This window comes from Tachysurus fulvidraco, chromosome 4 (assembly GCF_022655615.1).
Source record: "Tachysurus fulvidraco isolate hzauxx_2018 chromosome 4, HZAU_PFXX_2.0, whole genome shotgun sequence".
Classification (NCBI taxonomy): Eukaryota; Metazoa; Chordata; class Actinopteri; order Siluriformes; family Bagridae; genus Tachysurus; species Tachysurus fulvidraco.
In genome coordinates, this window is record NC_062521.1 from 23,746,274 (window position 1) to 23,760,741 (window position 14,468).

General features: G+C 41.2%; 1 protein-coding gene across 1 annotated transcript in view; it reads left to right on the plus strand.

Moving 5' to 3' along the window:
* Window positions 1-14,144, plus strand: part of maml3 (mastermind-like transcriptional coactivator 3) — a 159,311-nt gene extending 145,167 nt beyond the window's left edge. The window contains exons 3-5 of the mRNA XM_027145981.2: window positions 2,992-3,267; window positions 5,803-5,899; window positions 10,115-14,144. Of these exons, the coding sequence (XP_027001782.1) occupies window positions 2,992-3,267; window positions 5,803-5,899; window positions 10,115-11,088 (1,347 nt within the window). The 3' untranslated portion in view covers window positions 11,089-14,144. The remainder of the gene's footprint in view (window positions 1-2,991; window positions 3,268-5,802; window positions 5,900-10,114) is intronic.
* Window positions 14,145-14,468: the final 324 nt, after the last annotated feature.

Here is a 14,468-nt window from a genome sequence, read left to right on the forward strand (position 1 = left end):
GGAAGGTGGGGTGGTGGGGGGCAAGAGAGAGCGAGAGATAGAGAGGTAGAGAGGAAAGTACGGATGACAGAGTTTGGGTTGTAAAGGAGGAAGTGGGGGTGTGGGGACAGAGATAAGCAGCGATATTGAGGGAGAGACTCGGAGAAAAGCGAGAAGGCGTGCATGACTGCCAGATAGGCATGGAGGTGGGAGAAACAGAGATATGACGATTCAGAGAGAGAGAGAGAGAGAGAGAGAGAGAGAGAGAGAGAGAGAGAGAAGATAGAGCAACGCTGCCCTCATCTGTCCACACACACACACACACGCACACACACACACACTCCTTCTGCTCTGTGCTCGTTTTGTCAGCCTGGCTGGTTAAGTGAGGAGATCCTGCAGCCTCAGTGGAGGTTTTCACGGATCGATCACTAGACGAATCCGAACTGTCTGCTTTTAGATGCAGAAAAGAGGGAGCGGGAGTTAAAGCACAGCCGATTGGTCATTATACCAAAAAGCAAACACACACAAACAAACAATACAACATCGAAGCCCACTGGTCTTATGATGACAACGTCCAACTCACACACGCTAGCACATTTCTGCTTATATGTAACGTTTACGTCTGTGTTATAAACTGATTATTACAGGATCAACGCAAGGATCTTCCAAAGCAGTGAACATGAATCCTTTAAGTGAGATCCCAATGTTGTTCTTACCCAGCTACAGTCCTCTGATGCCATCAGTAGGAACCTCCTTATTCATCAGCACCGGAAAAATTCCTGCCACAATTATTTATTGAAGCAAACAGCAAAATGAAGCTGCACCTCTCTTTATGATTCATTGCATTGAGTCTAAAACATTCCCTCTACAGGCCTGCATTGGTCAGACACTAATCTATTGCAGTGCATTATGGGATATCAGTAGTGTGTCAAATACACACAGAGTTTTTAGAAATGATTTAATGCTGCACTGTGTAGCAAAAAGGCTGCGTATAAAAAGTTTTAACTCCTATATTAAAGCGCTTTGGAACAGACTTCTGATTGGAGTCTTAGGACCACCAAAGTGCCACTGCTGGACCCTTGAACAAGCCCCTTTAATTTTCACTATTATAATCCAGCAGGTGGACATCGTAAATACAGGAAAACTGGTTAAAGAAAAACAAAATAAACCATCTGAATGTCTGAAGATCATGCATCATTTATGTAATAATACCTTTAAATATTTAAATATTTCCTATTGGCTGACTGCACAAAACATTCAATATGTTCAGCAATTGAATTGTACCGCACCAGTGGGAGGAGTCACAATGACATCATGATGGCAGTGATTGGTTAAAAGGGCGGCCGTTCTGGGAATTATCACAACGTTGGTTGAGGCTCAGATGTTGTCCTACTTAAAGAAATTGTGTCCATTGTTCAGGCAGGCATTCCTGGACGGTGTTTACGTTTAATTTCATCAGCCAGCTGCAAATTCAATCAACTGCTTTCACTACAAAAAGCCACGTAATACTCGCTAGCATGCTGTTGGATAGCTAGTTAATGTCTCAGACAGACACCGCTCAAGCCTGCGTGTATCGTTATTGTTTAGTTAAAGCCTTTTGTCTCTATATTGGAAAAGGAGGAGCTACATTATACACGATTATATAGAACGACTTGTACACTATATCACAAAATTTGCTCCTCGTGCTCCTTCAACTCACATTTAGCTTACTTGACTCTGTATCATCACCAGAGGGAAATAAATGAAGTTAGACTGTAGACATGGTTTTACCAAATGACTAATCCATCTATTAATAAAACTGTTAAACGTAAAGATTTGTTACCTTAAACGTTTTGTCTTCTACATCTAACCAAGCATGATGCATCAATATACATCACTTAAATATATCAGACATTTAAATTCAATTTAAGTTGGTTCAAGTGATGGTTAAACAATAGCCCTGGCTGTTGGGCAAGGCAGGGGGGGTTTCCTCTGGGCACTCGGGTTTCCTCTTCCAGTCCAAAGACATGTGCTGTAGGCTGACTGGCATCTCTAAAATGTCTGGTGTGTGTGTGTGTGTGTGTGTGTGTGTGTGTGTGTGTGTGTGTGTGTGTGTGTGTGTGTGTGTGTGTGTGGGCACGATTGTGCCCAATGTGTCCTTGAGTCTACTGGGATAGACTTCAGGTTCCCTGTGACCCATTAGGATAAGCGATGGATGGATGGATGGATGGATGGATGGATGGATGGATGGATGGATGGATGGATGGATGGATGGATGGATGGATGGATGGATGGATGGATGGATGGATGGATGGATGGATGGATGGATGGATGGATGGATGGATGGATGGATTCATGAGCTTGCTTTTTTAGTCTTAACACCAAGAGAAAGAGAAAAACTAGAGAGGCTGGTGAGGGACCAACGGTGTACAGTTGCTATAACATAATATTAACAGGAACTAACTTGTTTCATGGACGTTCTATAACAGTAAATGTAACTGTAAGTGCATAAAAAATATGTCCCTCTTTAATAACTAAAAAATGTTCCAATTAGTAAGTCACCGTTATTAGAGGAATAAAAAGCAGCACTACTACACTTCATAGCGAACAGGACACATTGTGTACGGACACATCGCCAGACGTAGTGTAATGGATGGCGGCATTTCATTTAAGCAGCTCTTTTATTTCTGTCATTCAGGAAAAATCAGGATGTTCTGCAGCTGTCAGTGAAACGTGTTGTGTTCTGCAGGGTTCAGTTAGTCGAATCCTTCCGAAGTATCTAAGCATCTTATTTTAAATGGGTTTAGTTAGATTTATAGGAAAAGCATACACTGTTGTAAAATGGATGATTTGTAAAATGGATCTTTTTGACCCAAAATGCATACAGGTGTTTAAAGTCGATGAAACGCTATTTCAGCTGAATGAATTGTCCATTTTTCTATCTTTTTAATTTTTTTTCTCTTTTCAGGTTGCGTTTTCAGTTGCTACCTTTTTTCTTGGAGTTGTTATCACGTATCTCTTTCTTTTTTCCAGGAGCAGGGCATGGTCGGGATGCCGCGCCAGGCTGGAGGTGTCCAACCCCCTCACGGAGGTCCAGGAGGTGTGCCCTCGGCTGGTCCTAACGGGGCGGGGCCAGGTGGTTACCTGGGCAACCAGCAGCAGCAGCAGCAGCAGCAAGCAGCCATTATGAAGCAGATGATGGCTATGGAGCAGGAGAAGAGGGTTCAGCTTCACCTGATGGAGCAGCATAAAGTTCAGCTCCTGCGGGAACAGAGACAACAGCAGCACCACCACCTACTGGCGGAGCAGGTATGTGGCATGTCCACCTCCAACAGGCAGCAACTTTTCCTCAGACCACCTTCAGTGTCAGACGCACCTCCAAGATTAAAAATAAAGAATTTGAGGACGTTCATAAATAAGGAGTAAACAGTCGAACAAATGTCTGGAATCGCTGCAGGAACTGCAATAGCAAAATCGCACAAAAATTACAGAAACATCATGAACATGGAGAAGGTTGAGATTAAAGTTCTATTAGTTTTTATGCTTGTCATTAGAAGCAGGTCAATAGACTTTTTACAAAATGCACAGTATGTTAGTGTTGCAAAAACCTAAGAGGTAAAATTAACATTAAGTCTTGAAGCACTGACCAATCAGCAATGTTCACTTGAGTAACACAAGTGGTATCACATATAGAAATGTGCTATAACCCAAACTAAAGTGCTTTGAGTTCCTGAAGTGGTTCCAGGTCATTTCGGACTAGAGAACTTTCCCAGATCATATCAGACATACACTTATCCTCCACTTTGACTGATTAAATACCTGCAGAAATGAGCACTTGTCCACTGTTAATCATGTGGCGGCAGCGCAAAGAGTAAAATCACACAGATACAGGTTCACTTAATGCTCGCATCAAACATCAGAATAAGGGAAAGTGTGATCACAGTGGCTTTTATCGTAGCATGGTGGTTGGTACCAGATGGGCTGGATTGAGTTTTTCAGAAACTGCTAATATCCTTGGATTTTCACACACAGTAGTCTTTAGAGTTCACACAGAATGGTATGAAAAACACAGAGTGAGTGACAGTTTTATGGATGGAAGCACCATGTTGATAAAAGAGGTCAGAGGAAAACCGACAGACAGATTGGTTTGAGCTGCCAGAAAAGATGTAGTAACTTAAATAATCACTCTCTACAATCATGTAGAGAAGAAAAGCATCTCAGCGTGCACAAAACAGTGGACCTTGACGAGGTGGATGAGCTACAAGAGCAGAAGAACACATCAGGATCCACACCTGACAGCCAAAAACAAGAGTCTAAGGCTGTTATGGACACAGACCTACTGGAAATGGACAGTTAAAGATTGGGGGGGGGGGGGGGGGTTTAAGTGAGCCTGTGCACATGATATCCTCAGATGCTTGTTCTTGGCTGAAGATTCGATGCGCTTGAAATGCTTTTCTGCTCACCATGGTTGTAAAGAGTGATTATATGAGTTACTATAGACTTCCTGTCTTTCTGGTTATTTTTCCTCATTCTGATGTTTGATGTGAAGGTTAACTGAAGTTCTCGACGTGCATCTGCATAGTTTACAATAACATAAATGAGCCGATGTATAGATGTTTACTTTTTAAAAGTGAATGAGTTTATGTCACCATTCATCATTTTGTAATACACTAGTAGGAACACCTGTACACCTGTACATTCATACCAGCAGTCAGTTGGCATAGTAAAGTGCATACAATCGTGCAGAAACAGGTCAAGAGCTTTAGTCAAGAAAATTTGTTCTGGTCTCCTGTTCACTCTCCAGACTGGTGTGAAAATCTCAAAGCATCCGGTGAGCAGAAACTGAGGTTAAGGCTAGTGGACTTGCTATAACCCTGATGGCGATTTCAGGTCCAGGCTAGAGACCGTAATTTGGGGAATTGTTGAACAGCTGACGGAGCTGGGTAGTGACGCCATCTTGTGTTGTCATATCGATATGTTGGTAATGAGGTTAAAGCCCTCAAAGCAAAGGCAGGAACAGGACTGACATATGACCAGTGATGATACACAGGTACAAAGGGTTTAGTGATGGCTTTAGGGTACAGAACAGTTCATATTTCGATAATTTGCTCTCATGAAATGGGGTGTGAATAAAAAGTAAAAAGAATAGGATTCCTCTCGTATGCAATTACACATTGTGTCATCACATTAGAGCAGGCTTTCTGTACTTTAACCTAATAGTCTGGTCTAGTTTAGATCAAGGCTCTTGAAATACACAAGAGAAATATTAGCGTACAAATGCTTGCAGAAAAGACTGTAGTGGCGTCGCAATATTTATCTCTACATTTTTTTATTTCTCCTGCTCGTGTTTTGCATATTTTATCCCTAAATACACCCAAATTACTTTTTTTATTGTATGTCGGTAATGTTTTAACAAAAAGACCATCCATTTAAGCACACTTAAATTGAGACAGATCAAAGTAATGTGTTAGCAAATCTGTATACACACACACACACACACACACACACACACCACCTGCTGTTTTAATTTTCTCTCTCTTCTGTCTATGCTGCTAAAGAGACTCTTAACTGATATTGGACGATGATCACACGTTTTTGTCTTCTGGGGAAAAGATTGTTCTGTTTTGCCCACCAACACAGCAAACACTCAGAGAAACACACAAATAAAATTAGCACACTTCTCCAAGGATCTGTACCATTTCACTGAATTTACGTTAACGTTATTGTTGAAGCTTTTCTCACACATGACCTCACCTGTTCCTCGTTTGCACACTTTAATCTGTAGCTGCAGTTGTGAAGTGTGTACTCGAAGTGCGTGTGCACCGACACTGTGTTTGTTTGCAGTTACAGCAGCAGCAGCAGCAACAGCAGCAGCAGCAGCATCTCCCGAGGCAAATGAGTCAAGCACAGAGAAACCCGTATCCTCTCCAACAATTTCAAGGTAAGAAACAAAGACGCAAACAGTTACACAATTCCATTTCATCCATTGTCACTTAACATGCATATACCCATTTCAGTGTGTTTAGTAACTCTATAGGGATAAAGAGCAAATGTATATTAGGGCTCTAAAAATCCTTAAAGAAATGCAATTCATTATAAAATGACTTGAAAGATATAGAACTTCAGCTCTACTCGTTGCAGTTGAATTCGTCTCATTGTTATATTGAAACAGTGCCGTTAATGATTTCATTGATATTGACCTAATTTTGATTAGCCTTATGCTACGTAGACCCTATCTTCCTTTCTTTACACAGAAAAGATCAAGCTGAGGACAAACTGGTTATCCATGTGCTTACTACATAGAACATAAACACTGTACAACCTGTTTCGTGTACCATAAGGCACACAGAATAGGCTACAATTCGAGACAAGCAGAGAGGCCCATGTTTTAAGTGCCATTTGCAAACGAACTTCTTTCACGTAATGTCACTATTAATAGACATACCGTTTAAATATTGGGTTTTTTTTACTAAAATATGTTTACTCTGCACCTTTCAATACATCAGAGAACCAAGGTCATGTGGCCAAAGGTCCTTGTGACATACTTGTGTAACATAATGGTGGAGTAATGAAGATTGTTCTGTTGCTCTCTTGCAATCTTGCAGAGTTCATTTGCTTATTTCACTCTTTTGTCTCAGCAAATCATTCACTCTTAGTCTCCAAGTTACTACTTTGTCAAGTGCCCCGACTGCTCCTGCTTCCTCCTGAGCTAATGAGAGAGCTCGCAAACTCACACGCAATCGCACTCCTAGTCTCTTAACACACAGATGAGCATTCATGCACACTTTCACACACACGAGCAATATATACAGGAGCAAACACATCAGCAAAACTGTATGAAAGCACATCCCCCTGCCACCCCCACTCAACCCATACACAAAAACACACACACACCAATGAGAAGTGTGTCTATTGATTGTTCTGTCACGTTGCTATGGCAACCATGTTAGATGTAGATCCGATGGGAAATACCCTCTTAGTCAGAGCCATCAGTGGGAATGGGACCTGGGGAGTATGTTTCTCACATTAGACATGTTCAGGTTTGTTGAATGTGGCACAATGTTCAAGTTAGCTGCAAATGAGCATTTCTGTCCAGTCTGTACCCTGTAATCAGGGTAAGCTTCAAAGTAAATCTATACTGACTTCATGACTAAAATCTCTACAAATGTTATTATACACTGCAGGAATAATCAAGCCAAAACACTTAATACAGTTTTGTGCAACCTCTACAGTAGGAGAGTTTTGGGGTGTGTCTGTCTTTCTGAGACAATATTCAGTTCAGTTCTATTCAAGTTTATTTGTATAGCGCTTTTTACAATTGACATTGTCTCAAAGCAGCTTTACAGAACATAAACATAAGACAAAAGGTTAATATAAAGACTAATATAAAGATTAATTGAATACAAAATTCAAGATCAATATTAGATAGATTTAGTTCACAATGTGTATGTGTTTATCCCCAGTGAGCAAGTCTAAGGTGACTCAAGCAGCAGTGGTGAGGAAAAACTTCCTTAGACGGTAAAGGAGAAAACCTTGAGATGAATCAGACTCAATGGGGAACCTCATCCTCATATGGGTGTCACTGAAGGGTGTGATTACAAATATACAGTCTGACAAATGTTGTATTGATGTAAAAGATCACATAGAGTCTAACTGGAGCTGGTGATGATCTCTAGATGCCTCAGGATTCTCACAGAGTCGGCCTCATCTCAGCGGAGGTCCAAAATCTTCATCGCACGGAAGACAGTCGGAGCTGGTACAGTTTCTGGATGCCTCCAGATGGGTAGAAAGAGAGAAGCAATGGAGAGGGATTAACGTAGCTGCTGTTCATAATATTCGCAAGCAATTGATGATAATGTACATTTGAGCTTGAACATTATCAGGAAGACTATTCCAAAGTTTGGGAGCTAAATAAGAAAATGCTCTACCACCTTTAGTAGACTTAGATATTCTGGGAACTACCAGAAGTCCTGAGTTTTGTGATCTCAGAGGGCGTGAAGGATTGTAATGTGTTAGAAGACTAGTTAGAGGAGGGAGCTAAACCATTAAGAGCCTTGTATGTAAGTAGCAGCAGTTTGTAATCAATTCTAAACTTAACAGGTAGCCAGTGTAGAGATGATAAAATTGGGGTTATATGGTCATACTTTCTTGTTCTAGTGAGAACTCTGGCAGCTGCATTCTGGACTAACTGTAGCCTATTAAAGATGCAGGACAACCACCTAGTAATGCATTACAATAGTCCAGTCTAGAGGTCGTGCATGCATTAACTAGCTTCTCAGCATCAGAGACAGACAGGATGTTTCTCAGCTTGCCAATATTTCTAAGGCTGTATTTGTAGTATGGGCGATATGATTTTCAAAAGACTAGTTGTCTAATATAACATCCAGGTCTTTCACTGTCAGGCTAATAGTTACAGTACATCCCTCTAAATGGAAGTATGATTGCAGTGTGCATCTCCGTATTCGATCAGTGATCTAATGTATGAAAAAACTTGAACCCCAGTCTTCTGTTCAACAACATAGAGCCATAACCACTTAAGGTTCCTCTGCCCCCTATACAAGGACTGACAGGCACAGAGGCCACGCCTTAATCACTGGGACTGACAGGCACAGAGGCCACGCCTTAATCACTGGGACTGACAGGCATAGAGGCCATGCCTTCATCAATGGGACAGACAGGCACAGAGGCCACGCCTTAATCACTGGGACTGACAGGCATAGAGGCCACGCCTTCATCAATGGGACAGACAGGCACAGAGGCCACGCCTTCATCACTGGGACTGACAGGCACAGAGGCCACGCCTTAATCACTGGGACTGACAGGCAAAGAGGCCACGCCTTCATCAATGGGACTGACAGGCACAGAGGCCACGCCTTAATCACTGGGACTGACAGGCATAGAGGCCATGCCTTCATCACTGGGACTGACAGGCAAAGAGGCCACGCCTTTATCACTGGGATAGACAGGCACAGAGGCCACGCCTTTATCACTGGGACTGACAGGCACAGAGGCCACGCCTTCATCACTGGGACTGACAGGCACAGAGGCCACGCCTTCATCACTGGGACTGACAGGCACAGAGGCCACGCCTCTGTCACTGTGACTTACCGCACTGACAGAGACTGAGGTTACAGAGGATAAACTTCTTTGCGACATTAGCCAGTTTGGTCAGGATTGTAAAACACTAACCAGTTTGGCAACCATTTATAATTAAAGCCTATTATTATTAATACAAGCAAAAGTCTCATGTTTTAAGATGCTTGTTTGGTTGATATTTTGTCATTCTCTTGAGCTCAATTCAGACTCACAATGGATTTAGCCTCAGAGAAGACATATAACTTCACAATTATACCCTGTCTAGCTCTAAAGACCTAGGTCCTAACATTCCACATTCCCGTCTACATACCCGTCCTATTTATATTGTACTTTCTAAAAAAATCCCCTTGACGACATAAGTGAATAATAAGCTGTGATTTTCATTAGTATCATCACACCTCCATTAAGTAGAATACATCAATAATGCAAACACATACATGCATACATACATATATTTTCTCTCTCTCTCTCTCTCTCTCTCTCTCTCTCTCTCTCTCTCTCTCTCTCTCTCTCTCTCTCTCACTCTCCTGCAGTAGTGAGCGTGGAGTTATCACTAGGCTCAATTCCAGCCCTCTGCTCTATCCCCTCAGCATCCTCTCTTCAAAACATCAGCTGCCTCTGTTTGCTTGTTTGCTTGTTTATTTCTTTATATATTTATTGGCAGCACTGAACTTTCTCCCTCACATTGCCTGTTGTCATGGCAACTTGCCCTCCTCCCAAATTTCCCTGCACAATTTCAGTCTGGATTGGAATGGACTATCAGGATTGATGGAGCCTTTCCAAATGAATACAGAAGCACCATGCATCGCATTACATGACTGTGCTGCTGATTTGCCATGCATGTGCCTGTGTGTTTCATGCAGAGTTGAATTACCAATCTTGGTTTTCTCTTTCTTTACTTATTGAGGAATTTTACACATTGCTAAGCAGTTATAGTTTTATACAGTTGAGCTTTAATTGGACCCCAGGAGCTTTCAATACAGAGTTTGTGGTATTTGGTTGAAATATTAAGATAATATTCTTCTAAATATGATCTAATGTTTTTTCTTTGCTTGGGTAGGCACACAGCAGGAGATGGCGGCAAGGAACCAGGCGATTCAGAGCATGAGGAACGCTCGCCTCCTACAGCAGCAACAGCAGCAGAACCAAGGCATGCTACAGATGGCGCCAGTTCAGAACGCTGGTCCCATGCCCACTCAGGGCGAGATGAGCATGGCCTATGGAAGCCAGGCAGGGACGCAGGCAGCCATGTACCAAGGCATGAACTCGGGGATGGGTCCGATGCTCCAGCCACAGCATCACCCCAACCAGGCGGGCATGGCCATGGCACAGAGACCTGCAGGCACGGGCGCCCAGGGAATGGTGGGGGGCGGAGCTGGAAGTGGATATGGGCAGGGCATGATGATGAACCCTGCTCTCTCTCAACAGCAGATGAAGCAGGCTGGGCAGCCAATGGCCAAAGCCCAAGCTCAGAGACTTCAAAGCATGATGGGAGCCGGAGGTCAGGTATGGCCCCAGCAACAGCAGCAGCAGCAGAATATGCAGGCCATGAGTGGAAGGACTACAAACGAAATGGTTGCATTTAACAGTAACCCTGCATACGTCATGCAAGGTGGGCAGCCATCAAGGATGCCTAAGCAGCATTTCAGCCAAGGTATGGGTGGTCAGGGCATGGTAGACCCACGGGCCATTAACCCAGCAAGTATGGGTGGACCCATGATGCCTCACATGGCAGGCCAACCAAGGACCACTCAGCCACGGGGAATGGCAATGTCGGGTATGGGTCAGGCTGTACCCAACATGGCTGCTTTCGGACAGGGCTCCACACAGGCCATGGCAGGGGCAGGACCAGGCGGAGGGGCCTATATGACAAGTGGGCAGTCACAAGGCTACCAACGGACATCAAGTCAAGACTTGGGTTACAATTATGCTGGCCAATCAGGGACCGGTAGTGGGGTCTCGTTTGGCCTGTCAGAAAGTGCAGAGCTGGACTCAACGGACGGTTGGATGGAGGAATTTTTCCCCAGCCAATAGCCAATGTGGAAATTGTTGGACCAGAAATTGTTGGACCAGAAAAGTGTTTGTTTTTTTTTTGTTTGTTTGTTTGTTTTTCCTCCATCAAAAAGGAAAATGAAAATCATTTCTAGACGGCGTGTTTGTTTTTGTTTTGTTTTTTTAATTATTTTTGGTTTATTGGTACCATTTAATATAATGGGAAAATTATTACATGTTGTGTATTGTATGTGTGATGTCACTATATTTAAACCAACAATCTCTAAGCTCTGATTCTAGCTAGAAGCCAAGTCTCTTTAGACTTCGTCTTGCACCCTTCGTCATCTTTTCTTCGTCATCTTTTCAAGACCTTTTAGGAACGACAGTGTAAAACCTAAATTAATTGTGAAATAGAAAGATTTTTTCCCCAGTGTTTAGACCAGATGTTGGTTTTTACTCTCAACTCTGTCTGTTTAGTCAATGATGAATTCTGAAATGTGTGAGAGTGTTTTTAAAAAAAAAAAAAAATTAAAAAAAACAACAAAAAAAAACAGCACCATCACCAACAGTTCCCTTTGCTCTGACAGTGATTCAAAGAGCCAGCAGTTCCACTTCTACTGCATTCTCTCTGCAAACATCATCGCTAAACACCTCACAGTCTTTACTCTCAGCACATGCATCACCAGTGTTTGTGTGCTTTAACTAATCGAAGAGACTTGGCAGCTACAAATTTGTCTCTCCACCTAAAATCTGAAGGCTGGAGAACATTATGTTTTCTTGTAAGTCATATGGCAGCTAGGAACACAAGCATGGCATCGTCTCTCCCACATGGGCCAGAAACACACAGTCCTCTAAAGTAACGTGCAGCCAAACACACAGATTAGATCCAACCATGGAAAATAACAGCTTCTACAAGTGACTTGTGGCAGTTAGAAAGGCTTTCACATAGCAGTGCGAACACAGGAACGATCACTTGAAGTTCACAAAAAAAATAATACTTTCTTCCTTTTATTCATTTGACAGATGCGTTTAATTCAAAGCATAAAGCTGAGCGGTAAGGAACTAAGAGCTTGGGTAGAAATACTTTTCTTCTGATGAACTATAATCTGATGTTAAGTATCAGATTGAAACATGATTAGTTTGAATAAATTGAATAGTTTATATAAAACAAGTTCTTAACGTGTCCTGCTCTGTCGGCTTTGACGCAGCGTCATCACCTGACTTCACTCAGAGCAGAAAGCCATCGGTTAGCGTCAGTACGTTCTTTACGGCCAACCTGCGGAGGGAGAAAAGACTGTTCGGAGATGACACGGCCCATGAAGGCTATATTCATAAAACTTTATAACTGTGCTTATAGCGCTTCGTAAATTTGGTAACGATCATATATGCTAAAGCATGTAACTGATGACGGTCATTTTTTTTGTTGTTGGAAATTTCATATTTAGGTTTTGTAACTTCTCTGAATTTCAGAATGTCATGGAAACAAAATTTCAAAGTAATTACAGAACAGGTGACTGTAGTGAAAATTATTAACGGTGTGTCTATATTTCCAAATCTCACCAAAAAATGCTTAGCAATAAACAATGAAGCTACAAAATCGATCCTGAGCTCGGGTTACGGTCGAGATGGTGTTTTGCGTGTTCTTCCATCTGCATCTGGGGTTTTTTTTTCTGGTTCTCCAGTATGTTCATCCTCTCTAAAAACATAGCGCAGGAGGATGAGCTACACTAAATTACCCCTGGTAAATGGATGGACCGGCGTTTCATCCGTGATGTATTTCCACCGTGACTCTGACCAGGATTACTGAAAAATGACTTACTTAATGACTAAATTTATCAACACTAGTAACTAAATAATTTTCACAGTAACGCCATTTTAAACATCTTTAAAAAAATTACATTAAAGACTAATGACAATAATTTGAAAATGAAACCGTTCCAACCGAAAATAAATTTCTCCTCAAATTACAATCCCATGTTTTCACCATTACAACAGATGATCTAAGTGAGCAGTCTTAGAACACTCAGCAGTCCTGCTTGTCACAGATTCATATTAAAATTCAAGTTAATAACGAGACTTTTTTTTATTGACTTTTACTATTTATCTTATTCCTACCATCGTAAGCACAGTTATGATGATTTATGAATATAAATTCTGAGTGTTTTTTTCTTTACTGATGTTAAAATGTCACCGAAATAACAAAAAATAAACACATTGCAGATCAGTCCCGTATTCAGTGACCTAGTAAGTCTTTCAATCCAGCCTGATTGTCTTAAGTCTCTGAGGAATATAATACGCCGACTGCGTCTATTTTCGTTTCATCTCGTTGTTGTTATCTGAAGGAGGAGCCATGCGCCGCGTCTGCAGAGTTTCAGGACGGTGAAAGTGTTACAGTATTGCTCTTACTATTGTAATAACCATGAATTCCCCGCTCTCTCCATCCTCTTCCTCCTTATATCTCAACTTCTCCGGGACCAAGTCACACACGCAACGTATCGTCTGTTCTGTCCTGTTCTGTTCTGTTCTGTTCTGTTATTTTCGTCAGTCATCGATGATGATGTTGTCTTTTCAGCTTTTATTTTGTACTGGTGCTGATTATATATATATGTGATGAAAAAAAAAGATTCTATATAAATATTATATATATATATATATATAAATATATAAATATATGAGAATGGCTATATGTAAATATGTTTCTACTGCTTTAAATACACCAGAAAAGTGTGTCTCTACTTTCTGTAAAGATATAACTGTTGAAGATAGAGTATTTTTATTTCTTTTTTTTTTCTTTTCTTTTTTTTTTTTCTTCTTCCACTTTTAAATTCATCCTAAGCTATACCATTGCACTTCAGACAATGTCTTACTACTAATGGGTAATGTAAACCTTCTCTGAGTTTTATTTCGAAGGGATTTTTTTTTTCTCTAGATGGAGAATTTCGAGCTGTACCTAATGCAGTGCTTTTACTATCTTCCCTTGTACATAGTTACGAAAAATGTTAACGGCAGAGACTTACAAAAAGGAAGATTTTTTTTTTATTTGTTTGTCTGTTTTACAGAAAAATACAATAAAGAGTTTTCTCGCTGATCCTATTAAATGAAACGTGCTCTCCTTGACTTGTTCCACCTGCAGCCAAAAAGCTTGGGAAAATGAGAGGCAGGAAAAGAAAAAGACAAAGATAGAGAAAACGTCTGCTTGGTTTTAAAATGTAAAAGCAGACAGATTAGTTTTAAGGTCAAGTAATTTTTAAAAAATGGCATTATATTTTAATTATGTAACACTGCTGATACCAAGGTATGACATTTTAAAATTTGGAGCCATTTAATAACATTTCAGAAAGTCTGAGATGTTTGAGCTCTTAATACTTAATATTACTTCTTACTTTGATCTGAGATGATGTTCCTGGTCATCCAGCAGCAGG